At 47.3% G+C, this 26,388-nt stretch overlaps 1 protein-coding gene across 1 annotated transcript in view; it reads right to left on the bottom strand.

Annotated features, from left to right (window-relative positions):
* Positions 1-4,455: 4,455 nt before the first annotated feature.
* SCN10A (sodium voltage-gated channel alpha subunit 10) overlaps positions 4,456-26,388 on the bottom strand; it is a 77,994-nt gene continuing 56,061 nt past the window's right edge. The window contains exons 18-27 of the mRNA XM_065885924.1: positions 25,609-25,732; positions 24,447-24,601; positions 21,227-21,400; positions 17,135-17,257; positions 15,359-15,643; positions 14,581-14,634; positions 13,603-13,740; positions 13,242-13,346; positions 8,411-8,681; positions 4,456-5,663 (exon numbers count right to left, since the gene is read on the bottom strand). Coding sequence (XP_065741996.1) covers positions 4,456-5,663; positions 8,411-8,681; positions 13,242-13,346; positions 13,603-13,740; positions 14,581-14,634; positions 15,359-15,643; positions 17,135-17,257; positions 21,227-21,400; positions 24,447-24,601; positions 25,609-25,732 — 2,637 coding nt within the window. The remainder of the gene's footprint in view (positions 5,664-8,410; positions 8,682-13,241; positions 13,347-13,602; positions 13,741-14,580; positions 14,635-15,358; positions 15,644-17,134; positions 17,258-21,226; positions 21,401-24,446; positions 24,602-25,608; positions 25,733-26,388) is intronic.

A 26,388-nucleotide genomic window follows, 5' to 3' on the forward strand; every position in this document is an offset into this window, starting at 1 on the left:
AAGATCTAATGAGTTGGTAAAATGCAAGAGATAGAAATCATACTAGTGTTTCAAGGGAGTTGTATTGCCACAGAAACTTCAGTCCAGGGAAATAACAGCCCAAGATTGCTCAAACCTGAAAACAGTTTCCAAGGCTCACTGGTAACCAACAGAAAGTACAATAAGCTGTTCATTCCTTAGAAGAAATTGCTTCCCAGTGTTCCTATGTCATGAGGGAGTAAGACAGTAGATGAGGAATGCTCCCAGAAGCAGGACCAAGAAATCCTTCCACTGTCAAGGCCAGCAGTACCTACTCCCAGGTATATTGTGGACTGGCACTTCTGGATGTGGTTTCTCTTTTTCTAAATGTTTTTGTTGTTTTGGCTGTGCCACACAGCTTGCGGGATTTTAATTCCCTGACCAGGGATTGAACCCAGGCCCTTGGTAGTGAGAGCTCAGAGTCCTAACCACTAGACTGCCAGGAATTCCTCTTTTTCTAAATAGAGATTTTTATTGAAGTTAACATGTTTATTCCATGCTATTGTCTATGGTATGGCTGGCCTTTGGGTACTGGGCCATGAGGAGCTAACTTTGGACAGATTAAGAAGAAAAAATTAGCCAAATATCGTGAATTTACTTTGACATTGTTTTTGGTGCTGGGGGTACATCCGTGAGCAAGTAGAGCCCATGCTCTCGCAGGGCTTACATTCTAGTGGGGAAGACAGGCAATGAGAAAGTACACATATAACATATCAGAGTGCGGTAAGTGCTGGATGGGGCTGGTAATTAGATAGGCTGGTAAGGGAAGAACTGAAGAAAATGTGGGAGTGACCTATGTGGATATAATGGCTGAAGGAAAAGCAAGTTCCAAGGGCCTTTGCCCTGAGGCAAGAGCAGGCCTGGTGTGTGTAAGGAGCAGCAAGGAAGACAGTGTGGCTGAAGCACAGAGAGTTGGGGTGAAGATGAGGTCAGAGAGGAGTAAGGGCTGAATTATGTAAAACCATGGTAATAACGTCTACTTGGAGTACATAGAAGCCACGGGTGGATCTTGAGCTCTGGCTGCTGTTTGAGAATAGACTGCTGGGGACAAGAGTAGAAATGGGGGCAAGCTGTAAGGCTACTGAAATAATACTTGTGAGAGATAATGGTTATTGAATAAGGTTGATAGTCGAAAGTTCCCTTTCTCTAGAATTTCCTTTTCTGTTATCTACGCTAGAACTCCTAATCCTTTTACAGCTCAGCTCAGATAATCCAAGTCCAGGACAGAAACACCACAATTCAAAGCAGCAGATAGTGACTACTTCTGTGAAGAGGGAGGAGAATCTAACCTAAGCTATTCAAAAAATTTAACTTGTGAGCTATAACACACACACAGAAAACTGCAACTAGATATATATGCTTAGTTTAACACATGGTTATAAAGACAGCACTTATAAAGAGAACCACCTAGGTGGGAAATTAGAACATTGCCAGGGACCTAGTCACAATGCCTCCTTCCACCTATTACTAACCTCTACACTGCCTTTAATGGACAAATCCTTGCTTTTCTTTATGCATCCCTAAACAGTATATTTAATTTTGCCTGATTTTGAACCTCATAAAATCATATAGTATATATAGTTTGGTGACTGGCTTCTTTCACTCAATATTATGTTTTTAAGATTCATCCATAAACTTGTACAAGGCTATATCTCATTCTCATTACCACATAAAATTACATTTTAAAAATGTACCACAATTTATTAATTTATTCTACTGCTGATGGACATTAGGTTGTTTCTAATTTGGGTCTACTATGAACAATGATAATAAGAAATCTTGTTCATGTCTCCTAGAGCATGTGTGCATGGATTTCTCTAAGGTTTCATACCTACCAGTGGAAAACCCAAGTCACGAGTATATGTAAAAAGTTTAAGTAAAGTTAAACTGTTTTGCAAAATGGTTGTACCAATTTACATGCTCCAGCAGTGCATTAAACTTCCTGTTGCTCTACATCTTTGCCAGCAGTTGATATTTGTTAGATTCTAAAACTTTTATAAAGCTGATAGGTGTGTAGTGATATTTCACTATGGTTTTAATTTGAATTTCCCTGATTACTAATTAGGTTGTGTGCTCTTTCATATGCTTATTGATTATTCAGGTTTCCTCCTTTGTGATGTGCCTTTTCAAATCTCTTGCCATTTTTCCTACTGTGTTGTCTATTTTGTATTGATTTATAGATGTTAATAAAAATCTCTGAATATTAGAATTTTGTTGGATGTGTTTTATTTATTTTATCCACTTGACAGCTTGCCTTTTCATTCTTTTTAATGATCTATTTTCATGAATTTATGTTCTAAATTTTAATGTAGTCAAGTTTATCAGCCTTTTAAAAATTTTATGGTCACATAGATAGTTTCCTATATTATCTTCTAAAACGTTTATAGATTTGCCTTTCAAATATAGATACACCTGGAACTGATTTTAAGTACAAATAAGGTCAGATTCCTAGGTACCATACAGTTTTAGGTAGGGGTCCTTACCTTTCGCGGGGGACACAATTCAACTCACAACCTGGGACAAAATATGTAACAAGAATATATTTGAGAATAATATCATCTACTTAATAAAACTACTCTGATGGTTGGGTACATTTAAGTCTTCCACAAAACATTGTAAAAGTAAGCCACTCCCTAAGCTCTCTGTCCGCCCAGCTGTCTTATAAACACTTGGGCAAGCATCCTCTCCGAGGGCATTTTCATCGGCTGCGTGAGATTTAGCTGTTGAAGTAGCTGCACAGTGAATATGTGTGCTCTCTGGTCCAGTGCCATTTGGTTGAACTCATCTTTTAGATACAAACCAAGCATCCAGAGAACAGCTGATCTGTACTGGGTCAGCCTGTGCCCTCAGCTATTCCATCATCATCTTATTAACCTGCTTCTGTGGGTGCTTGCAAACCCCAATAAGCATTTCGAAAGCCTCTTTAGCCTCTGCTGGGCCAACTGTGATAGAGAAAGGATAGATTTTTCTGTGCGGCCCCAGAAAAATCTGTGTCCATGAAGCCTGTCAGGGGGACCAGTCTTTAGTCTTTGTAATTGAATAAATGGGAAATCTTATGAAGCGATAAAATACATATCAATGAATTGACCTGATCCTTGTCATCATGGCAAGGAATGTCCCAAGAGTTAATAGACGATCATGGCTCTCATTAAGACCCTTTATGTCTTATGCTATCACACGAACTTCTTAATCTCTTTCATCTCAAGACCTGCCATGTGACTTTGGCCTGAATATCATCCCTTGGCAACCCTTCCACCATTCAATGCATAAATCCAGTGAATCTTTTGGGGCTTAACTCTCATTATGTCTTGTGCTTAGAGCAGTGCCTGTCATATAATAGGTACTTTAAAACATTTGTAGGATGAGTTAAAGAAAGTATTGGCCTTACCTTTTGTCTCCCAGATCATCTTTCTCAAAATGTTCCTTTATTTTTGATTATACTAATTATGGAGTCCTGGTCCGAGGGGAATGTGAAAACCCCCATCCTTAAGTCTATGAGATGTGAAACAGCCTCTAGAATATATTCAAAAGCTGTCTTTTGGCCATAGAGCAGAAAGGTCTGGCCATTGCCGCTTCAGGGGAGAGTATTTTCGTCGTCTGAATTGGGACAGGGCATCACTGAGTTCTACAACATGAAATGCAAAGGCTGCAAAGACTGTCCATTCTGCCCCCCACCACCATGGGGAAGTGGTTCAGAGGGGAATGAGTTTGGCCCAGGTCAGCCAGGCAAGCAGTGGGAGAGTTAGTTAGGATGAGAACAGGCTCCCAGGACAGTGCTCCTTCCTGCCTACCCAGCCTGAACCCAAACTGCAAAATATCAGGAACCCTGAAAGTGAAGAAGTGATTTATGACATGTCAGTGTCACATAATTTTTTAAAATGATGCTTTAGGATATAACATTGGTTTTGACATACCTTTAAAAATATTAATTTTAATGGGTATCTCAGAGGCCTTTCATGACATAGACCACAGGTATTACCCTGGGCTGGAGCAGCTGTCCGGCAGCTCTCAGCATGCAGTCATGCAAAATCCTAAATAACACTGCCAGTCTCTATGTGGCGTTTCACAGAGGATGACCTTGGACCTTTAGCAACATTCTTGCCAGGTATCTTTGGAAGTTCTGGTCCTGAGGTGTTTGTCTTGGTAAATATAAGCTCTGGTCACCATCAAAATAAAATGTTCCAGGGACATTTTCTGGAAAGTAAGGGAACCCATCATCTGATATTGAAAATTAAAAGGGAAGTCACAGCGGAGACGCCCTTGGCTTCTGACTCTTGTTAGTGTGTGAGGGTTTCTCCAAAGGTGGGTACCAACTATATTCCCTGCCCCATTCTGACATTGCGACCAGTGGCATGCGTTGGTGAGGCGGTGGTGGTAAGTTGTCACAGAGCAGAAGGATACGTCAGAGCTGGACATGCCCATGCTGGAGGGTCCTCACTAGGGCCCAGTGGCTTCCTTAGTGGCAGCCTCCCCTTCGTTTTGTATCGAGCTAGACGTGCTTAAGTTGACTTGATCACTAAGGCCTCTAGTGACACTGTCGTAGGATGGTGGGAAAGATGTGGCAGAGGCAGTTTCAGATTTGTCTGGGAGCACACAGTTTTCATTTGCCACGAATGCAACAAAGCCTTCATCTGGGAGTGACACAGCCTCCTCCTCAGCCCTGGGCACAGGCGGGGGATTGGCGATCGTCATGGAGCGGTGCAGCACGTAGCTGCGATAGGCCTTTTGGATGACAGTGGCTGAAATGTCTTCTTGCTTCCACCGGAGGGTGGTTGCTATTGGTTCATAGGATGCTTTTGAAAGATTAGTTGCCATAAATTTCTCCTCCATATTTGCCTTCAGAGAATCCAACTCCCCAGATTCTCCCAGAACATTCTTGGTGAAGGTAAACAGGATGTCCAAACAGTGGATTTTATCTCCAGGGACCAAGGGCAAGTCCATCTGGATTAATATATTCCCATTGGGTTTTGGGATCCGCAGGGGGCCAGAGAGCGTGTCTGCAAAGTCTGAGAGGGCAGAGAAGGTAATGAACTGGGTGGCCTCCGGGTCGAACTTCTCCCAAGTCTCGTAGAACATGTCAAAGTCATCCTCGCTCAGGGGCTCCGTACTCTCCTTCGTGGCCACATTGAAGTTTTCCAGAATCACCGCAATGTACATGTTGACCACGATGAGGAAGGAGATGATGATGTAGGTAGTGAAGAAGAGGATGCCCACGATGGGGTTCCCACAGTCCCCTCTAGTGCCGTTGCTGTTGGGCAGGTTGGGGTCGCAGTAGGGAGGCCCCGTGTTGAGGATGGGGCTGAGAAGCCCGTCCCAGCCTGCCGACGTGGTGATCTGGAAGAGGCACAGCATGCTGTTGGCGAAGGTCTGGAAGTTGAACATGTCATCAATGCCAGCCTCCCACTTGACGTAGGCGAAGTTGGCCATGCCGAAGATGGAGTAGATGAACATGACCAGGAAGAGCAGCAGCCCAATGTTGAAGAGGGCGGGCAGGGACATCATGAGCGCGAAGAGCAGCGTGCGGATGCCCTTGGCCCCACGGATCAGCCTGAGGATGCGGCCGATCCGGGCCAGGCGGATGACTCGGAAGAGCGTTGGGGAGAATAAATTTCCAAGCGATGTAAGAATTGCAGAAAACACCAGGCCTTTAAAAGTGAGGGGAAATGATCTAATTAGTACTTCCAACCACGAGCCCTGACAAAGTTGACTGGATCACACCCCCTCTTCTCTGGCTGGTATGGACCTCCAAGTGAGCATCCATATTCAGGGACTCTGGACCCTCTGAGCCTGGCACAGTGGATGGCATAAAGTAGGGGCTCAGTAAGTGTCCATTGCATAAATCCCGTCTCCCTCGAGTAAGTCTCACCTTTCCCACCATGTTCTTATCTTTCCCTCCATCCAGATACATTCTTAGTCAACCTCCATGGTCAAAACCCAATTTCTGCAGCCTAGTTCAGCTGGAAGTGATTGCACCCTGTTCCACATGCTCTCAGTCCTTTGTCTGTTTTTGTCTGTAACATAGACCCGGCTCTTTCCTGAGAATTCAGCCTTTGGATAATGCCTTTACTTCCACCCTGGTCCTGTGCTCTGTGAAGGCTGGGACCCACTGTGATTCATCTCCCTATCTCCTACTGTGAAGATTGACTCAGTTCCTGGCACATGGTCCTGTGGATAATTGTACAGAGCCTAGTATTAATTATAAGGGGCCTGAGGACTTGGGCAACTTGCTGACAGCTAAAACAGAATGGTTTTGAATGGCCAGCTGTCTGCATAATAGATTTTATTTGTTTCTTTCATTTCCAGCTGTGTTTGAACTCTGTGTTAGGGCCTAGAGATGGGCTAGTTTAAGGTCATTTATAGCCCCCTAACCTGAACTATGAACAAGAGTGTGTATATCTCCCTATGTGATATCTAACTTGAAGACTGGTGAAACTTGGTCTTGGGGACCTGTGGAGGCCTGTTAAGACCATCAAAGATTAGGCAAGGCCTTTAGGTCAAACAGGATCCAAAACCTCTCAGGAGAAATGGTGAGGGGTATGATAGAAGCTCTCCCTCCTTGCCAGGGTGCCCTTGATCCCATTCTCCTACTCGCCTTTTGTCCTATGAATATGGGTGGTCACAGTATTGTGTTGGAAGGAGGAAGGAAATGGAGGAGAATTGGGATAATTATAATTTTGTATTATGAAATCTTTATGAAAGCCCCTCTCTTAAAGTCTAGTTTAACTGGGGCATTTTCCCATAGTGTGAGATACATATGTGTTTTTATAATCTACTAAGATTCTGCCAGCCAACTAGCCTACCTTTACAAGGGAGAATGAGTCTTCATACTTGTAACAATCAGACAATCAATACATGTCTTACAGGTGGAAAGGAAGAAGGGGAGAGGGAGGGAGGGAGAGTGGAAGAATGGCTAGTGGGTTCTTGCACTTGTTTTCGAGCTGTCATTATGAGTGATTTCTCTCCAGTGACGGGTGTTGCTGTGTAGGTCATAGGAACTGGTAGTTAAGGTGGCCCCATGATAGAATGGAGTACTCTGAGTATATTTTATTTCTATATTACTGATATGGGAAGTCACATAAGCAAGCTCCCTTCTCTAATATAAAATAATAATAAATGGCCTTTAGAGTCTCTCACTTTGGAAGGCAAACAAACAAACAAAACAAACCTCCCCCACCCCGCCCCTGGAAAACCCAGCAGCAATAGGAAAATAAAACAAAACAAAAAACAAAAATAAATTTAAACTTCCCAAACAAACACAACCCAAGGCTGTGTTTCAGCACCAGGATACAGAGATTAAGTGCCGCCTTTGTTGTATTCAGATGCTATTAGCTCTTGATAGTAAATCAATGGAAAATAAAATCTACAGCTATGCCCTGACATGAAAAGTAAGGAGGTCATGATATAATAGGTCAGGATATATTTACAAAGCAAAGTAAACCTGGTGTGCTGGGATTTGGCCTTTATAGGATCCAACTTTGGCTAAACCACACGAAGGCCAGGGACGGTATCTTGGTCGTTGGTAGGAGGCTGTTAGTTTATTAAAAAGAACATTAGCATGGTCTAAATTCAGCTCCACCCTTTACAAACTATACGACCTTGCATAACTTTCTTAATCTCTGAGGCTCCATATTAAATGTATAAAATGAGTAGAGTAACACTCCTTCCCAGGGCTGCTGTGGAGATCCGTGGATCCCAGCCCAGTGCTCAGAACTCAGCAAGCACTCAATTATGGTGGCTGCAATCCCCACTTTAACCTCTGACTCCATTCATTTTCTCTGAACACCGTTGGCCCCCAAATACTGAGCCTGTCATTCAGCAACACCCAGACTAGGTCATAATAGCATTGATCTCTTGGCATTGGTCCCTTGACTTTACTGTCACTCATATTCCCTAAGTGGACAGTTATACAGAGATTTAATTCCAGACCCTTGACTTAAGAATCTCCTTTGAACAATCTCCTCCTAGTCTTTCCTCACTCTTCTGGCAACCACCTCCTTTTCCAGAAAGTATTTTATGACTCACCTCACACCACAGCACCCACTCTCTGCTCTGAAGGCCATAAAGATAAGACCCATTGGAAACTCCATCATCTTAGGTTTTCTTGTGCGTGATTGTTCCCTATCGGCTCCCAAATTTCTGGTGATGGCTGCACACACAGTAGGTGCCTGAATACCCTTCATGGCAGCATGGAGAAGGCTAGTGGAACCTCTGCATTTCACTGAGAGGCCCGGGGCATTTAAAATCTGCTGCTCTTGCAAAGCAGCAAATACTGGGCTCCTCTTACAACGTAGGTTTTTAAAAGTTTGTTAGCTGTCCCCTTGGTTTTGAAAGAGCAGCCAAAACAAGACCAAGTAGAGGCTGGGTGTCCCCACCACATGCGATGCCCACTTACTTCCAATGGAGAGGACCACGACAATTAAGTCAAATACATTCCAGCCATTGGTGAAGTAGTAATGCCTCAAGGCGAACATCTTCATGACACACTCGCCCATGAAGACGGCCACAAAGAACTGGTTGATTTTGTTTAGGATTTTTGTCTTTTCTTCACTCTGCTCGTCAGTCTCCACCATCATGGTGATCATGTTGAGGCAGATGAGGACCATGATGATGACGTCGAAAGTCTGCCTGGTCACGATGTCAAAGACAAAGCCCTGGTACTTGTTCTGAGAAAACAAGAGATGGTACATCAGGCCTTTGAGCAACATCAACCAGGCATCTGGAGAGGCTGTGTTCTTCACAGATGGGTTTGTAAAGTCTGTCTCTTTTGTCTCCCTCACACTCCACATCCCAACAGAAGCAGAATCCTAACCCTCCAAAATCTCACTCTTAGTTGTTTCTACCTCATTGCCTCTCCTGGCCCCACGAAGTCACTAGGCACTTTGTCCTTGTCCATGCTCTTCCCTCCACTTGCAGTGCCCCTCCAGTCCTTTCTCTGGGCCACCTAAATCCCCATAGCCTTGAAGCTGCTGCATATCACAGGAAGATAAGCTCAGTGCTTTGTGATGACCTAGAGGGGTGGTATAGGGAGGATGGGAGGGAGGCTCAAGATGGAGGGGATATGGGGATATATGCATACATATAGCTGATTCATTTTGTGCAGATGTCTAAGCAGGTCTTGGTTGTTTGCATTCTTGGAGAGAGGCAGAGTGGTCTGGACAACCAAGAGATCATTTTTAGGGGGCTATTTTTATGGTGTTTAAAAAATTTCTCCTGGTGTGGCCCTCTAGACTTTCCTGTGCTGTTAACATCTTATTGGTCTGTGAGCTCTTGATTCCAACCTCATCCTCCACCCTCACCTTCTCAGACACTTCTGAGCTCTGTGGAACTCACCTGCCTTGATCTGCAAACTTCTCCTCCTACTCAGTGGCTGCTCACTCTCCTCATGCCATGGACCCTAGGGCTGGGGGCAGAGCTGAGGTCCCTCTTGTTCCCCATTGTCACTCCCAGACCTTTGCTCCTCCTGTGTCTTGTAAAACTCTTCCTCCTCTGATGCCTGTGTCTTCAAGTTAGCCTTCCTTTGCCCCCTCTTCATCGCTACCACTTACTGACCTCCTGGTCCCTCTGTTTCATTACTGATGAGTGAGACTCTTGGCCACACTTGGCCACTCTTGGCTATTAGCTCTCGGTTCCTTACCTAAATCTCTAATGACCTAGTTTTTCCTAACTTAGAGAAAAATCTTCCTGAATCTCACATCTCTCTCCAGCTACCAGCCTACTCCTCTCTTCACTTCACAGTTAAATTTCTTGAAGGAGTTGTGTGCAATCACTGTTTCCCATTCATGCCTCAGCCTACTCCAACATAGCTTTTGTCCCCATCCTGCCATTGAAATGGTGCTTGTTAAGATCACTCGTAACGTCCAACATACTGGTTTGGCATCGCTTACCGCCCCCTCTGCCTTGAAACTCTCCTTTCTTGGTTCCCAGAGGGCTTACTTCCCTGGTTCTCTTCTTGCCTTTCTGTCTGCTCTTTTTAGAGTCTTCTTTACTCAACCTTTAGATATTAGAGTTCCTCAAGGCTTAGTCCTATGTACCCTTCGCTCTTCACGCCATTCTTTCTCCCTTGGCAATTTCTCCAGCCTGTGAATTAATATGTGTGTGATTTTTACTAATTGTTTTCCTGTGTCACTGGACTGTCATCTCTGTGAGGGCAGGAACATCTCACTGCCCTATCCCCAGGGTCTGCATAGTATCTGGAATGCAACAGATGATCAATAGGCAGATGAATGAATGGATGACAGAACGGACAGCTCTGAATTACACACACTTCAAACAGAATTATAAAGCCACTCCACTAGGTTGATTACATTTAATTCTGTACAAAAGGCACTTCCTGAATGTGTACTGTGTACAGGGCTCTGCATGAGCGGCTGTGAGGGAGAAAGGAACCTGTCATGAGTCTCACCAGGGAGCTCCCAGGAGCCACAAAGGGGAGAAGGGCTGTGACAGGGCTGGTTCCTGCTTTCTGCTTCATGGTGGGGATGGGTTGCTACCCTGCAGGGTTTGAGCAAAGAATCAGAGTGGGTCTGGCTCCAGGCATAGCTGCTGGCTCATGTCTTTTCTGGGATGCTGAGCCACTAATAGCTTTCATTTCATCACTGAAAATGGCAAAAAAAAAAAAAAAAGAGGCCCATTCATGACTTCTAACTAAACAGAGCAGGCAACATTACTAAGTTCTGGGCATCAAGTTTGCCCTGGATATTCAGCTGCTGGGGAGTGGAGCGGCTTTCTAGCTGCTCTTGGCTTCGCTTGTGGGCAGGGATCACTTCTTTGCAACCCTCGGGGCTCTCAGAGATGATGAAGTGGGTGACTGATGATGTGATATTCTGGAGCCTATTATTTTCCTATAAAGTGGAGTATGTGAAACCTGATTTTAGTGATTTCTATAGTAGGGAATGTTATAGAATAAAATTTCCCAGTCTTGTGGAAGCCTTAGGCTCTGCTATGGATGAAGCATAAGATTTAGAACTTGGGGTTCACGTGTGGCAAGGAGTAGTATGTACATGCCTGTGTTGGAGGTCCCTATGTCATCCGAGGCTGGCTCTGCCATGAACTGGCACCCATGCACCTGTGGAGCAGAGTCCTGTGCCAATGCTCAGCTTACCTGACCAGCTCAACCTGCTGGGACCCCTCAGGGAAGAAGATGGCCTTTCCAGTGCCAATAATCTAGTGAGGAGGAAACTGGAGCTGGGAAGGTGAGTCTTAGGTGGGAGTGGGCATTTCTCTTATTGCTTGGGCTTCTTTCTTGGCTCTGGACTTTGTGGAGGGCAGATGATCAGGCTGGTCCCACTGTGGGGTGGGTGCCAAGACGTCGCCTGCCATATGGATGCTGGCCAGGAGCTAGGATGGGCCAAGGCTCATGGGCCCTGGTGAGCAGCCAGCTGCAATTGCCGCCTGGGCCCTGATCTGCTAGTTTCCCTTTTGGTATCCGAAACCTCAAAGTCTTGTTTAAATGTTCCAGCCTTGCCTCAGCTATGCTAAAGGGAACAAAGGAAATAATGTTTGCCGTGCCTAGACCAGAATATTAAGGAGAGAGCCATGTTCCCCCACTAAAGCTATTATAGTGTGGATAGTTAGTTAGTTAGTAATATACACCCCCTCCCATTCAAAGGGATGGCTAATGTCAGGAACACAACTGGGCTATGAGGTCTCACTTTGCTTATCCGCATGGAAGACCTCCTCCAGTGCCAACCTTGGAGGACCTTGGGGATGGCTTGATTAGGAGACGTGATGATTTTGTTGTAGGTCTTCCTGCCCAACCACTGACTTCCACTCCTACTGCAGTGCCTGGAGTTTCAGCATTAGGTTCCTACCTTTATATTAAGATAGTGTCCTTTCCAGGGTCCCTTTTGGAAATGCAGCTCACCCTGTCCCAAGGAAATTGTCTTCCTTGAGAGGAGGAAGCTATGGTGGCCTGTGGGATTGGCTGATGAGAGGGGAGAAGCTGAGATGTTATAGAGAGATGGAGCAAGTATGTAGGGAAGGGTACCCAAAACTGTCATGATTTTGCCAAGGGTTGACCCCAGCACAGAACACCTTGGTGTCTGTTCAAATGTGGATTCAACATCAGTCCAGCCACCAGAAAAGGTCAGCAGGGACCTAACTGCTCGCTTCTCATTAGGTCTTAGGATCCTTCCCCCGTAACCCCGGCTTGACTCTGATTGGCTGGGCTCAGCCTTTCACCTACATCTTCTAATTTTGAGCCTGTTCCTGCCCACTGGACATTGGAGGGATACTCCCTGAGCCTTAGGGACTCTCCGTCAGGCTAACTCAACCCCAGTTATCTTGATCTTATGAGGTATTTGGAAGGACACCTCTGACCCTACAGAGGTCTGAACACCTTATCACTCCCCATTGTAACACTTCTTATCAGAATGGAGAATAGTAATACATTTGTGACCACTGTATCCAAGTAAAGCATGTGAAAGGTCATAGCATTTTCTTTTCCTCCTGTAAATGTTTTTAAGACTTTGTGCTCATGAAGTTTTTGGTATCTTATGCAAACCCCATGCCTCGATTTAGAAATTATAATGTCTTGGCCAACAGAATGTATGTCTCCCTGATTCATTTAGGGAAAGGCCTGTACCTTTGCTGAAGGTCCTTAGGTTTTGCCCTTGTGTGGAGAAGGGCTAATGGGATTGTGCCATGGACCTTTTTGAATAAAGGAATCACAGGGGAGTATGCCTCTAAGTTTTGGTCAATCTTTAAACACTAGAGTAGGATAATTTTTGGTTCCTATTGTGTCACCTGACCATGACCATGACTGGGCCCAGGATCCCAGGGTGGTTGGGTTTGGCTATTTCCTCTCTGTCTTCCTGTAGGCATGGGGTAGAATGTGGGGGGAGGCTGGCAATCTGTTGCAACCTACATTCAAAATGCATAACCACAAATGTTTCATCTCAGGGCTCTAACCATCCTTACTATCATTTAGCCTAATCTGTTCCTGATCTGGTGCTGGAAACTTAAGCCTGTTGGGCAACTCAAGTACTTCCCTAAACAGGTCTATCTGGAACACCTGCAGGAGTATGTTCACTCCAGAAGATCAGAGTTGCTTCTTGCAGACTTTTCTTCCTTGGGCCTGGGATCTCTCATTACCTCATCCTCAAAATCAACCCAGATCTCCTCCTCCACAGAGAGCATTGGCCAGACGCCTACCAGCACAGGCATGGGCTGTCAGGTTGGATTTCCAGACACTTTCTGCTAGAGAGGCGAGCTCTGGGGCTCACCAGGGGCCGTGGGATGGGCTTCTGGGGCTTCTTGGAGCCCAGTTTCTTCATGGCATTGTAGTACTTCTTCTGCTCCTCTGTCATAAAGATGTCCTGGCCCCCTAAGTGCAGAGAGATAGGATAACACACACCACTGTTATTGCCCCCAGATGGCAGCCTTCAGTCCTTTCTGGGCCCAGACCCCAGACAGGGGTGAAGCCTGCAATCAGGGGGCAAAGGTCGGTGTTGGTGCTAAAAGCCAAGATTGGGCTCCTGGTCAGGCATGGGGGCTGTGACTAGTGTTGCTTCAGTCACGAGGCCCGGGGATCGACGGTAAGTCTAAGACTCATCACTACCACAGAAACACCTAAGCCCCACTTATCTTTTTTTTCTGTTGGTTGAAGTTGTCAATGATGACCCCAACGAAGAGATTGAGTGTGAAGAAGCTGCCAAAAATGATGAAGATGATGAAGTACAAGTACATGTACACGTTGTCCTCCCACTTGGGCTGCATGTTCACCTGTGAGCAGACAAGTGGGGGCATGGGGACGAGGGGGCATCTTAGCTTGTGTTTACCCCAAAGAACCCTGAGACAAGGACCTGGCTGCAGGTGGCTTATTTGCGAGGTGATCCCAGGAAGCAGAAGTGAGAGAGGGGGAGGCAGGAACAGGATAAAGGCAGCACCACTACCATGGGCAACAGGCACTCCATGCTCTAAGGACTGTAGAACACACTTCAGAATTGTACCTCCAAGGGACAGGGAAGCGAGAGCTTTTATCTACAGACTCCCAGAGCTCATTTGTGAGGGTTGCCCCTGTAGACTCGAAGTCCTCTGCCCTTGGGGGAAAAGCTGCTGAGCCAGCTCTGAGGCACTGAAGAAAATCAAATCTCAGACAGAATAAGAAACAAAGGATGAGAGTGAACTCAGAGGTGGGTTGAGGGGATATGGGGCAGGGCGTCAGCGGTGTCTTGTGCCCCAGCAGGAAAGGGTCCTTCCCCAACAGCACCCATCTCCTCCACCTGGCTGCCGTGACAGTACCTGAAATTCCACTGTTCCAGCTAGCCACTGCCCTTGCCCCTGCCTCTGCCCAGGGAGCGCCCTCATGCACAGTCCTTTAGAGGTTATCTGATAATTTCCTCAATGGTGAACAGAGGAAGAACTTGAGAAGCCTAGGAGACTAGGTCAGCTTAAATATCCAACAGAAGGCCAGCTGGACACTGCTCCGGCGGGGGGATAGTGCCAGACTGCTGGGTGATCGCCTTTTCCAGTACCAAGGCCACCTTCACCCCATTTCAAATAGACTAATGTGGGCGGGAGGCACAGAGCGGGAGGCGGTAGTCACCACGGGCTGAGACTCACTTCCCGGGAATCGACAGCTGCGTACATGATGTCCATCCAGCCTTTAAAGGTTGCCTGGAAACAAGGAACAGAGGCCACTCAGTGTCTGCCCATCCATCTACATCGGCCTCTGTTTTGATTCACTTATTTGTCTGTTTTTCTCATAGAGCATTGGCCCCGCTGGAGCCAGTTCTGACATGACTCTGATTTCAGTGCCTAGCACACCATAGCTACTCAGGGACTTGTTGTTGAACGAATGCATGAACAAAGGGTGGAGTGCAGGAAGCTGTGGGTAACTGCATGACAAATGTATAAGCAATTGCATTAACACTGAATGAACAAGTGGATGAAGGCAAAGGATGAATGAATGAATGGAAGCATGAATGTTATTGACTGTCATCATCACAAGCATTATCTATCATTACAATAGACTGGAACATAATTTATTACCCTCTAGGAGACAATCTGCAATAGAAGACTGCTCAGTCTGTGTGGCTGTACCAGGTCTATTTTGTACAAGTAGTGAATTCTAAGTCATCACCTGATACAGCCCCATGGCAGGCCTGTCCCTTTATTCTATTCTATTAGCCCAAATTGGTCTAATTGCACTACTGGGAGATCACACTCATTGGTAGGGCCCTCTAGCCTCATGGTGCAGTCTGTAGGAACAGGGAATAATCTCACTTCACACTGAGTGCTACCCCTCGCAAAGTCTCCACGTAGCATCTTCTGGGAGACCCCAGGCCCTCCACTTTATCAAGCAGCCAAAGGAAGAGACATGGTTGATCTCAGGACTCACCACCTGCAGAAGTGCGAGGTAGCCCATTGCAACATTATCAAAGTTGACCTTCACATTGACCCAAAAGAAGCTTCCAGTGTGGTTTTGACGTTCACAGTCAGACATGTTATTCACAGTAGTCCAAGGCACAAGAAGGAAGCCTTCACTGGTCTTGTTGATGCATTTCTGAAACTTCCCTGCGAAGAGGTTCACACCCATGATGCTGAAGATGAGCCAGAAGATGAGGCAGACGAGGAGGACGTTCATGATGGAGGGGATGGCGCCTACCAGGGCATCTACCACCACCTGGGGGGAAAGGCAGAAAGATCTGGAACCCCACCGATGCCACACCCTTCTTGCCCGATCCCAGTTCTTTCTACCCTCACTCGGGCTGCTTCATGAGCCAGTGGAAGCAAGAGAAGTGGGTTAATTAGAGCCATAATTCAGACTCAGAAGACAGAGACACTGGGCAGTGAGGATGGGTTTATACATTCTCTCTAAAGTTCATTCAGGGCAGGTTTCAGTGTCTCTCCTTAGGATTGAGGAGATGGACACACTTACAAGCACATACATACTCATTTAGGGGTGCCAGTGTGTGTTTTGCACTTGCACATACAGACTTCTAGAACTTTACTTTATTTTATAAACTATATGTTTATAAAATACAGTTTATAGTGTGCTTTGGTCAAGAATCAGTGAAAACCCAAATCCATATTCACAAACTTGTTTATTTGTAAATTAGCAACCTGGAGATAAAATAAAATAAACATCAAAGTATTTCAATCATAAGCTTCTAGCGTTTGTAAAGATACAAGTTAATTTTAAAAGTCCACTTTTGGGCTTCCCTGGTGGCGCAGTGGTTGGGAGTCCGCCTGCCGATGCAGGGGACGCGGGTTCGTGCCCCGGTCCGGGGGGATCCCGCATGCCGCGGAGCGGCTGGGCCCGTGAGCCATGGCCGCTGGGCCTGCGCGTCCGGAGCCTGTGCTCCGCGGCGGGAGAGGCCACAGCATTGAGAGGCCCGCGTAACGCAAAAAAAAAAAAAAAAAAAAAAAGTCCACTTTTGTTTTGAAGGTACGATGTCTTCTTTGAGGCAGTGGTGGAGGAAGAAAGCAAACCTTGCTTTCTGTACCAGAAGACTTTCATAATTATGTGGAAGGGGAGGGGAGAAAATGAGCAGTCCCTCATCCCCCATAAGACAAGGGCCAGACTTGTGAGCATTCCATCCTGAGGAAGACAGTGAGGGCGAGGTGGCGGCTGAAAGCCTTGGATGAGGAGAGGGATGGATGAAAGGAGAGAATCCATAGGACCCAATGACTGTGCTGGGTTGGAGAGAAGACGCGTTCCAGTGGGTGGTGACTGAGCTGCTAAGCCGCTGATGTCACTGCATTTAAATGGAGTGTCAGAGGCAAGGCTCACTTGTCATGGAAAGATGAAGAGCTTGGGGTGTTCCGGAGATTTTGGCAATAAGGACAAAAGGCAGGCTGGGGAGATTGAGGTAAGAGATGCTTGTGACGCTGTGAAGCAGGATTGCCTCACTAAGAGCAGGAGAGAGTGAGGTCTGAGTCCTGGTAGATGTGATGTTTGAGGTGAGAAGGGAAGCAGGCTTACAGAGGGACTTGAAGGAGAACTAGGAGAGTTAGGGTACTGCAGCACCACCAACGTGAGAGCAGAAAGTGGGGACCCCTGAGCTGACCTGTGGGGGTAGGGCCTGGAGCTCAGGGTCAGTAGTATGGAGGGCGTAAAGGGGGAATGGGTACCAAATGCTGCAGACCAGAGCGGTTAGGAGATAGGTCTTACCCGCATGCCTTCAAATCGAGACAGGGCCCGCAGTGGCCGCAGGGCACGGAGGGTCCGAAGGGCTTTGATGGATGCCATATCAGAATACTGCAGCACCTTCGCTATAAGGCTTGTCAGTGAGATCTGAGTGCAGGCAGAGAGCAAAAGCATCACCCTAGGGTTCCAGAAAGTTGACCCTGGTGGATGGAGACAGGAAATCCCTCCCACTCCCTACTCTGTCAGAGCCATCATCCTGGCTCCCACCTTATTCTGAACTCCAACGAGAGGTATAGTGAGAGTCCAATCTCTTCTCTTTCATTAAAAATTTCATTCATCATTTATCTGAACTTTTGGCCAAGAAAATCTCAGTCTCCCACATCGCCACCCCCTTGTATGTAGGTGATCAAGCTCCCAGTGTAGTAAATCAGCCTTCCCTTTCCTCTCTAGAGGCACCAGCCAGTTCCCAACAGCCTTTAAAATGTGGTTGACTTTCAGAGACTTGGAGAGATGCTGGCCCTTCATGGGGGTTATGCAGAAAGTCTATCTTGAGGAATATAAAGTGAGGCTCCATTGTACGTGCTGCGAAAAGTGGGGAAGAAAGAGTCCTGGGCTGGGTGGGGTCTAGTTCCCTCTCAACCCTGATGTTTTTGTGACCTTGGGTCAGTGCCTTGTTAGTGCAGCTTGTACTTTCAACCTTTGTAAAATGAGAAATCAGACTAAGAGAACTCCGAGGCCCTCACAGCTCTGCAGTTTTCCAGGAAGAGTGACTGGCATGGGGCCAGGAGATTCAGCTTTGACAGATAGCTGAGATATAATGACTGAGTTGTGAGTCCCTGTTGGTTGGTCAGTTTTGCATTTTTTAAAGTGTTGGACCAAGGACTGCAAAGGCACAAACTTACATGGAAAAATGGTCACACCTTCCAGGAACTTTGAAGGTGCCAGGGAGATACGCTATGCATTGGCTTGAGCTTGCCAGAGACTGTGACCCAATCCTGGGAGACCCCCAACTGCACCACGACTGGTGGGCTGAATTCAGGCTCAGCTTGACAGCTAGGAGGGGATGTCAGAAAGGGAAGGGTTTACACTTGGGTGCTAGAGCCCCAAACAATGCCTGTTCTCTGAATGGTGGCTTATTCCACCAGGACAGAAAACTGGAATGGAAACAACCCCCTTCCTCCAACCAGGCAAGGCTCCAGACACCAGCAGGTGGCACCCAGCTGCCTGGCTAAGTGAGAGCAGGAGGTTTGGGGCCAGTTCCATGCTGGACCCTGTTCAGTCTTTTGCTCAGCCCCTGGGAAGGCTGCCTCACGTGCAAAATCTGCAGTTGGGGCAATTAGGAGCTGGGGCCTCTCCAGCAAAGCCCTCCCATCCAAGCCCAGCTCCATTCCCACTGCTCAAGCCACAAGCCTCCCAACTGGTCTCTAGGCTCCCGTATTGCATCCATCCCATCCATTCTCCTCTGCAAATCTGATTATGATCATGTTTCTCTCTTACTCCCAACCTTCATTGATGCTTTATCATCTCAGGATAAGCTCCAGACTCCTTAGCCTGTGTCATATGGCCACAGCCTGCTTTTCCAGTCATATTTCACCCACGTATCCTACCCAAATCAAGTTGCTCCCTAAATGTACCTGTGTCTGTGCCTTTGCCCAGGGTTGTTCTTTAATTAAGATTGACCACCCCCAGTTCTTTTTGCACCTTGTTGCTCCTGCTCATTTTAAGCCTTATATCTAATGCCACCTCCTATATGAAGCCTGCCCAGCTACCCCACCCCCAGAGTGGAAGCAGGTTCATGTCTCTGTGTCCCTAAGACACCAACTATTTCCAGCAGTGCTCACCACATCCTCCCTCATCATATGTTTATTTCTCTCTGTTGTCCTACCTGCTGGAAGAGTAAAGTATAAACTCCTGGAGATAGGGAATTTTTATTTCTTGGCTTCTATCCCCCCGAGAGCACTTCATAAAACAATCCTATATGCAGTAGTTATTGATATAAATAAGCACTTGATAAATTGAAAAAATAGAGAGAGGCATGTTGGGATGGATGGATGGAAGGAAGGAAAGAAAGAAGGAAGAAATCTTGATGGAAAGTTGAATGATGGTTGGATAGAAGAATGGACTAAATGATACAAAGATGGATATGAGAGTTGAAAGGAAGAATGGAAGAAAGAAAGCAAAGAAGAAAGATAAAATCATGGATAGTGGATGAATGGGATGGATGAATTGGGGAAGGATGGATGGCTGGATAAATGACGGATGAATGAAAAGATAGAGAGATGGGTAGAGGAATGGAAGAGATTAGAGAATGATGGAAGGTTGACTGGATGGAAGAATGGGTGGGTGGATGGATGAATGGAAGAAAAAGAGGTGAGAGGACAGATGGGTGGAAGAAAGGAAGGATAGATTGATGAGGTAAAGGAAGAATAGAAAGATGGAAAATGTGTGAACAGAAGGAAAATTGGATAGAAGGTGCTTGAATGAGTGAATAGAAGGTTAGATGACTGGATAATTCAACAGAAAGACAAGTCAAAAGATAGAAAGATAGAAGGGTTAAGGACAAATTGATAGAGGGATGGAAGGAAGGTTAGGATGAATAGATGGGCAGAAGGGAGGAGGGAAAGAAGAGTGAGAAGAGTTGGATGGAAGGAGAGGACTGACAGGATAAACAGAAGAAGTAAACATGAATGGATGTTTGGAAGGAAGGAAAAAGGAAGGGTGAATGGTTGGATAGATGGAAGGAGGGATGGATGGTCAGAAGGAAGAATTAGTAGGCAGATGGATGGATGGATGAGTGGGTGACCACATCAGGGGATCAGGACTGAAACTAGTGAGACCTACTTAGGAGTGACTGCCCCTAACAAGAGTGGGTAGCTGGAATAAAATTTTCCTTTCCTTTATGAATAATTATATGATATGCACAAAATTATCACCTGTGACTCAGATTGCAGGCCTCACAGCTAATCCCTGTGGTACAGTGGCCTGATGCTGCTAGCGCATTGGTATCAGGAAAGAAGAGAATTAGGTGCACAGACCTGCTGTGGAGGACCTGCCAACACAGGAGGCTGGACAGAATGTTCTGAACTGGACCCCATCCAGCTTCAGCAGGCAAGCACCAAATACAGACACATTTCCTAACACCTCTGATGTGCAGACCTTGGCACCAGTGGCTGTGGGAGTGTGGGAAGCAGAGGCAAACATAGCACGTGCCTCCCCCACCTGCAGGGACCCTCAGACGTGCAGCAGTGAACAAATAGCTCAGGCAGCTATCCTGAAAAGCCAAGACTGCGAGGGCCTGGATAGATAGAGGACTGTATTGTTAAGAGGAGGAGGAGCTCTCTCCAGGCTTTGGGGGCTAGGAGAGCTCTTAAGAGACTTTACTGAGGATGGTCTCCTCACACCTTTGAGGAATCTCAAGTTTAATGTGTGGGAGGCACTTGGTAAATCCCCTAATGCAGGGCTAGTGGCCACAGGTTCATCTGAACACATGAGCTCCAGCTCATCACCTCTCCAAAGGGACTCTTTGCCCCTTTTAGTGCCACTGGGGAGACATCAGTGGTTTAAGCTCAGTGGCTCTCAATCCTGTCTACACATTGGACATGCCCAGGGGCTTTTACAAACTACTGATGCATGGACTCCACCCAGGACCAGTAAGACCCCAATCTCTGGGAAGAGTAGTGTTTGTTCACTCTGTTCTTAAGAGCTTCCCAAGTGATTCTAAAGTGCAGCCAGGGCTGGGGATCATTGAGTCAGTGGGAGGGCAGGTTCTCTGTGCCAGGAAGTCCTCAGCATCCCTAGGTCTAGAACCCCTGACAATGGATGCAAGGTCATGTGCCATCTTGCTTTGGATGTAAAATACAGAGGTAGTAAGTGGTCTTTCTGGATGGAGACCTAGGAACTGAAGACGCACCTGAGTGTCACTGTTGTGTTGGAATCATGTACTGCCTGGATCTTACCTGGATCACAGGTATGCAGGGTTATTATCAGACCCCTTGCTAAGACTTCTCTTTGGAGTCACCCTTGAAGGCCAGGCCTCCAAGCTTCCTTTGCGTTAGTTGCAGCCATCAGCCAGGGGAAAGGACCCCAAAGCCCACAAGTGCCCACTGAGACACTCACGTTCACGATGAGGAAGTCCAGCCAGCACCAGGCATTGGTGAAGTAACTTTTAAAGCCATAGGCCACCCATTTGAGCAGCATCTCAAACACAAAGATAAACGTGAACACCCTGTCGGTGTACTCCAGCAAGGCCTTAACTGTGGGCTTCTGGTCAAGGTAAAAATCTTCAAAGGCCTGGAAGGAAAGGAGCAAAATGATAGGCAGCCTAGACCCACAGCACTGGGGCCCAGGGACAGGGAAGGACCCAGTCAGCCCCTGAGAGAGCTTTGGTAACCAGTTTGCCTGCATCATTTTTTTTTCTCTGCTCTGGGAGGTAGGGTGGGGTAGTGGAGGAGGCCCTGTGAGATACAAATGAGGACTTCCTCGGAGCCAACAAGGACACACAGCCCTGCTTATACTTTGCAGGGGAGCTGAACACAAGTGAGAAAGGAAACCTTCTCTAATTGGATTTTGGAAGTGAACCAAAGGGATTGCTAACAGTGACTTAGTTTAAAAATAAAAGCAACAAAGGATGTTCGTGAAAGTGAAAGTAAGACTCACCAGTGAACTCTGAAAAAGAATGCTGCCTTTCATTGGTAATCAAGGAAATTCAAATGAAGAGAAGATGCCATTTTTCTTTTATCAGATTAATGAAGAGGAAAGGGCATGGGTGGGAGTGGATGGTGGGGGGGAACCCCGCAGTTAGTTTAGCTGTGGGGAATCAGCTACTCTCATATACAGCTGGGCAGAGTGAAAACTGGTTCGGTTTTTGGGACCCCAACTTGGTAATATGACTCAAAGCTTTTAGAAATCCAGCAATTCTGCCTTCAAGAATGTATCCTAAGGACACTAGATGTTGTTGGTGTCCCACCTAGATCCTGTTTAAGAAGCCAGTATGACCATCCCCAGCTGCTGTGAACGTTGGTTGCTAAAGGCTGGTGAATGCCCCTGTTGCCTGAGGACACATCCCTGGGCTGAAGGGAAGTGCCTCCGCCTTAGGAGACTATATCACCCCTCTGGGGGCAGCCGCAGCCAGTGTCTGACCATCCCCTTGCCTCAAGGTGGGACTGTCCCGTGAGGCCCTTTATGCTTCAGAGTTCCTGTGGGATCAGGCTGAGGCTGGGCTTCATGGGAACCCATGTCTTTTCCCAGCTCCATTCCCTGTTCTGTCCTAATTCCTTCACATGCTCCAGCTCAAAGCACACCCTCCACAAACTGCACAAGAATTCCTGCTTCTGGTTCTACTTCTAAAGCTAGACCTAAGACGGGAAATAAGCCAACATTTCCAAAGGAGTGCGCATAGGATATTCAATGCTTATTAGGAGTGAGCTTGGGGGTTAGTTACATTGCAGCCATCTAATGAGGTAGGAGGACCATATTACTGAGAAAATTTACTGAGAAATTACAGAATGCACAAATGTGGTTTCCGTTTTGTAATATTTATGTGTTACATGCATAAGAAAGATGGGAAGGAAATGCACCAAAATGTTTTCAAAGTGAGATTCTCTTTGACTGATAGGAAAATGGGTGATATTTTTTCTTTGCATTTCCCCATAATTTCCAGGTATTTTTTTTTTCTCTTTACTTTGTCAGATAAAAACTCATGTTATTTTTTTTTAAACGTACTCAAAGTAAAAGCATAAGGAAGACTAAATTTGGTGCCAGCCAGTTCAGTCCCTTGGGGAAGGAGATGGGGAGGGGAGGGAGAACACTGTGGTGGGGTCAGCAGCTGGTTTAGGATGTGAGCTCCCTGCCGGGAGGGGAGGGCAGGGGAGCAGCAGGGGTGTGTGGAGAAGGGGAGTAGAGGGCCAAGGGAAGGAGGTGATGAAGAAAGCACTTAGTCCTCATCAAATGATTGAGGTTATCATTTGCAGGATAGAGGGAAGGGCAGGTGTGGAGAATGCACTGCCCAGCCTCCCTTTGCCCCGCAGTGTGGCCTCTGCACTCAGGACTGTGCTGAGACTGCTATTCTAGGGGGGCCGTCACCACCCTGTGCCAGGGCAGTGGGCACCATCAGACGCTGCCACCCCCTCTCCAAGATGGCAGCCCAGCCTGCTCTGTGAGACTCCTCTCCCTCAGCTTTGTGCCCTTGCTGGCCTAGCTTTCCTTCCACCTCTCAGATCAAACCTTCTCACCTACCTTTGCTCCTCCCTAAGGCTGAGACAACACCCTGAGCAGTCTGGGCTCCCTTCCTGGGAAATATGGCATTTAAGTGGGTGCCCAGATGGTCAGCAGATTGTTTTCAGGGAGTAAATGGCACACAGGGAGCAAAAGGCAAGTGGAAACACTGGAAACCATGAATCAAGAGAGTGGGATGCTAGTCTTCCCTTTAACTAATGAGCTGGGAGCCTGAGCAGGTACCTCCGTGTCTTTAGGCTGTGACGTCCTCATCCATAAAATGTGGACAGCCAAGGATGAGTCCCTTCCTGTGTCTACGTCTACCTTGGTTCATTGGGAAAATTAGTTGAGACTGTGTAGTGAGCCTACGCCATGGTGCAGAGAGAACATCCTTCCTTGTCCTACAAAGCTCGACACCCAGCAAGGGGCTTAGGAAGTGTCTCTGAACTCAGAATCTAGAGGACTGTAAGGCCTTGTTTTTCAAAGTGTGGCCTGTGGACCAGTGTCAGCATCACGTGGGAGCTTGTTGGAAATGCAAGTTCTCAGGCCCCACCCCAGATCTACTGAATCAGAATCTGCACTTTAACAAGTTCCCCGGGTGATTAAATTTTGAGAAGTGCCGTTGTAATGCTTTGCCATGCACTTCGAGGGAGTGATAGCAGTACTTGCAAGCGGCTTGATAGGGCAGGGAAGGATGGTCCTTTTCGTACTGGGCCCTCAGAAAAGGGCAGTGTGTAGGGAGGTCAGAAGGTGGAAAATCAGGGGCTTTGGGATCAAATGAAGGCAAAGTTAGGTTTTCCTACTGACAAGCTGGGTAATCTTGGACAAGTCCCATAAACCCTCTGAGTGTCAGTTTTCCCAACAATAAAGTGGGATGTATACACTCACTGCTTGAAATCCAAGCAGCCAGGTGTAACAGGCCATGACACGGGCCCCTCAAGCACCTACCATGCCCTCCTGCTAAGAGGAGTCCTCGTGCTGGGCTGCAGCTCGCCTTCCAGCCACACGTTGGGGACTTTCAGCCCAGGAATCAGGGGAACCCACTGCTGCAGCTCCAGGGCCTTTGGATGGTGGAGACCCCACCTGGAGGGCTTTGTGGCATGGAACCCCTACCTCCGCTTACCAGCGCTCCACTGCTGAGCAAGATCATGAAGATGATAAAGCTCTCGAACCAGCTGTGCTCCACAATGACGTAGCAGGTCTTGCGCACCTGCCAGCCCATGGCCCATGGAAACTTGGAGCTGTTCACTTTGCAGCGGGGACAGTGGCGAATGCAGCCTGTGGGGAGAGGGGACTGATGGTGAGTGATGTCCCACTAGTAAAGGAGGCATGTTTTGACTCCAGCCCTGAAGGGAAACCACTCTGCAGGGAAACCCACTTGCCGCTATTTTGGAAAAGAATTCTCTCCTGGAATATGAGAGAAGTGGGGTCCCTTTCAGGCGGTCTCTCCATTGTGCCCTTCAGGTGTCCCTCTCCACCACTGGTCTTGCCCACTCTCACCTCCTCCCAAGCATCTTCCTCCCTACAGATGATAGCATAGCCCTTATCCTTATCCCACCCTTTCTGGAGCTTTGACAAGACATGGGGCCTGAGCCTGGGGGTGTCTGAGGGGCTATGCCTTGAGCCTGTGCTGAACTGGGGGGTCTCCACATGGCTGGAATGGGGCCTGGGGGCAGCCCAGCTCAGGGTCACGTGAAAGTGGAAACTCAATTAAGTGGTTTCTTTGTTTAATTATTTAGGCCACACTTACTTTCATAGCATGAACTATATGTTTATTCACTTACTGCACAAATATCTATTGAGAATATAACAGGCTTCACTGTTCTAAACATTGAGGAAAAAGAAGAGTAAGACGCAGGCTCTGCCTTTAAGAGTCACATAGGAGATGCAGGGACGCAGGTGCATCATGGCCCTCCTCTGGGTCCTTTTATGTCCCAAGTCAAGAGTTTATGGTGGTGGCTACCTTTTCTCTTTCAGCCTCAAGAGGGCTGGTTTATAACTCAGTGAGGTGTTTTCGAGGGTGATGAGGAAGGCAGAGCATCTGTTTGCCATGTCTGATGTGGCATGAGATGCAGATCCCACCAGTCAGCTGCTGCGAGTCTGGCATCTGTGTTTGATGCTGGGCTCTCAAGCTTGGGAGTGAGGAGCAAGGGGCACTGCTTGCCTGTCTCCCCTGGACCCCAGGCCAGAACCCTGGACACAGAGGTGACCAGATGAGTACTTGTTGCGCTGGATTCTGGCCCTAATGAATGTCAAGTGGAGGAGGTCTGTGGCTGCCACTCTACCTTCTGTGAAGCAGTCATCTGGCTCATCGAGGTCATCCGCCAGCTCAGGGATCTTCCTCAGGATCTCCCCAAGATCCAGGCAGTCCACAGTGCTGCCTTCAGAGGAGCTCGTGTCGTCCACTCCCTGCAGGGCAGAAGCCCCGGCAGTGAACCCAGCTCTCTGAGGGGCCCAGTGAATCTGCACACTGTCACCACAGGTCCGACTGGCTCAGAGCTCCGAGATGCAGAGAGAGCCCCTCAGGGCTGGACCCACCACGGCGTCCCTTCTGTTTCAGTGCCTTGCCAGCTGAGCCCCAGAACAGTCATGCTCTATGAAGAGCCCCAGAGGTTCAGCTGTGTGAGTCTTTAAACCTCCAGGCCCCTGATGGAGGGCTGGCGATGGCCCGAGACACAGTAATTACACCCATAAAGACTCTCAGCCTTCACTGGGCTTGAATATTTAATCATGGAGCAATGCTGCAGGGGCCCTGTTGCCCTCCTGGCAGCTTCAGCCCTATAATGTCTCCAGATGAATTCAATTAGGAGCTGAAGCTGCTCTCATATTAGTAAACCTGATCGCTTGACTAATGGACCCAAATGGTGGGGTGGGTCCCCATCTGTCACTGTCAGACCCTCCCTGCCTGGCTAGGGTCATGGACAAAATCAAAACAAAAACAAAAACAACCCCCAGCAGTAGTGTACTGAAAACACCGAGTAGAGAAAACTAGCCAGGGGAGTCCTTAGAATGCTCAGCAGAAACATGTTCTCCATGCGTAGAAGATGGCAACCCTCACCCAACTG

Source organism: Phocoena phocoena, chromosome 10 (assembly GCF_963924675.1).
Source record: "Phocoena phocoena chromosome 10, mPhoPho1.1, whole genome shotgun sequence".
NCBI lineage: Eukaryota > Metazoa > Chordata > Mammalia > Artiodactyla > Phocoenidae > Phocoena > Phocoena phocoena.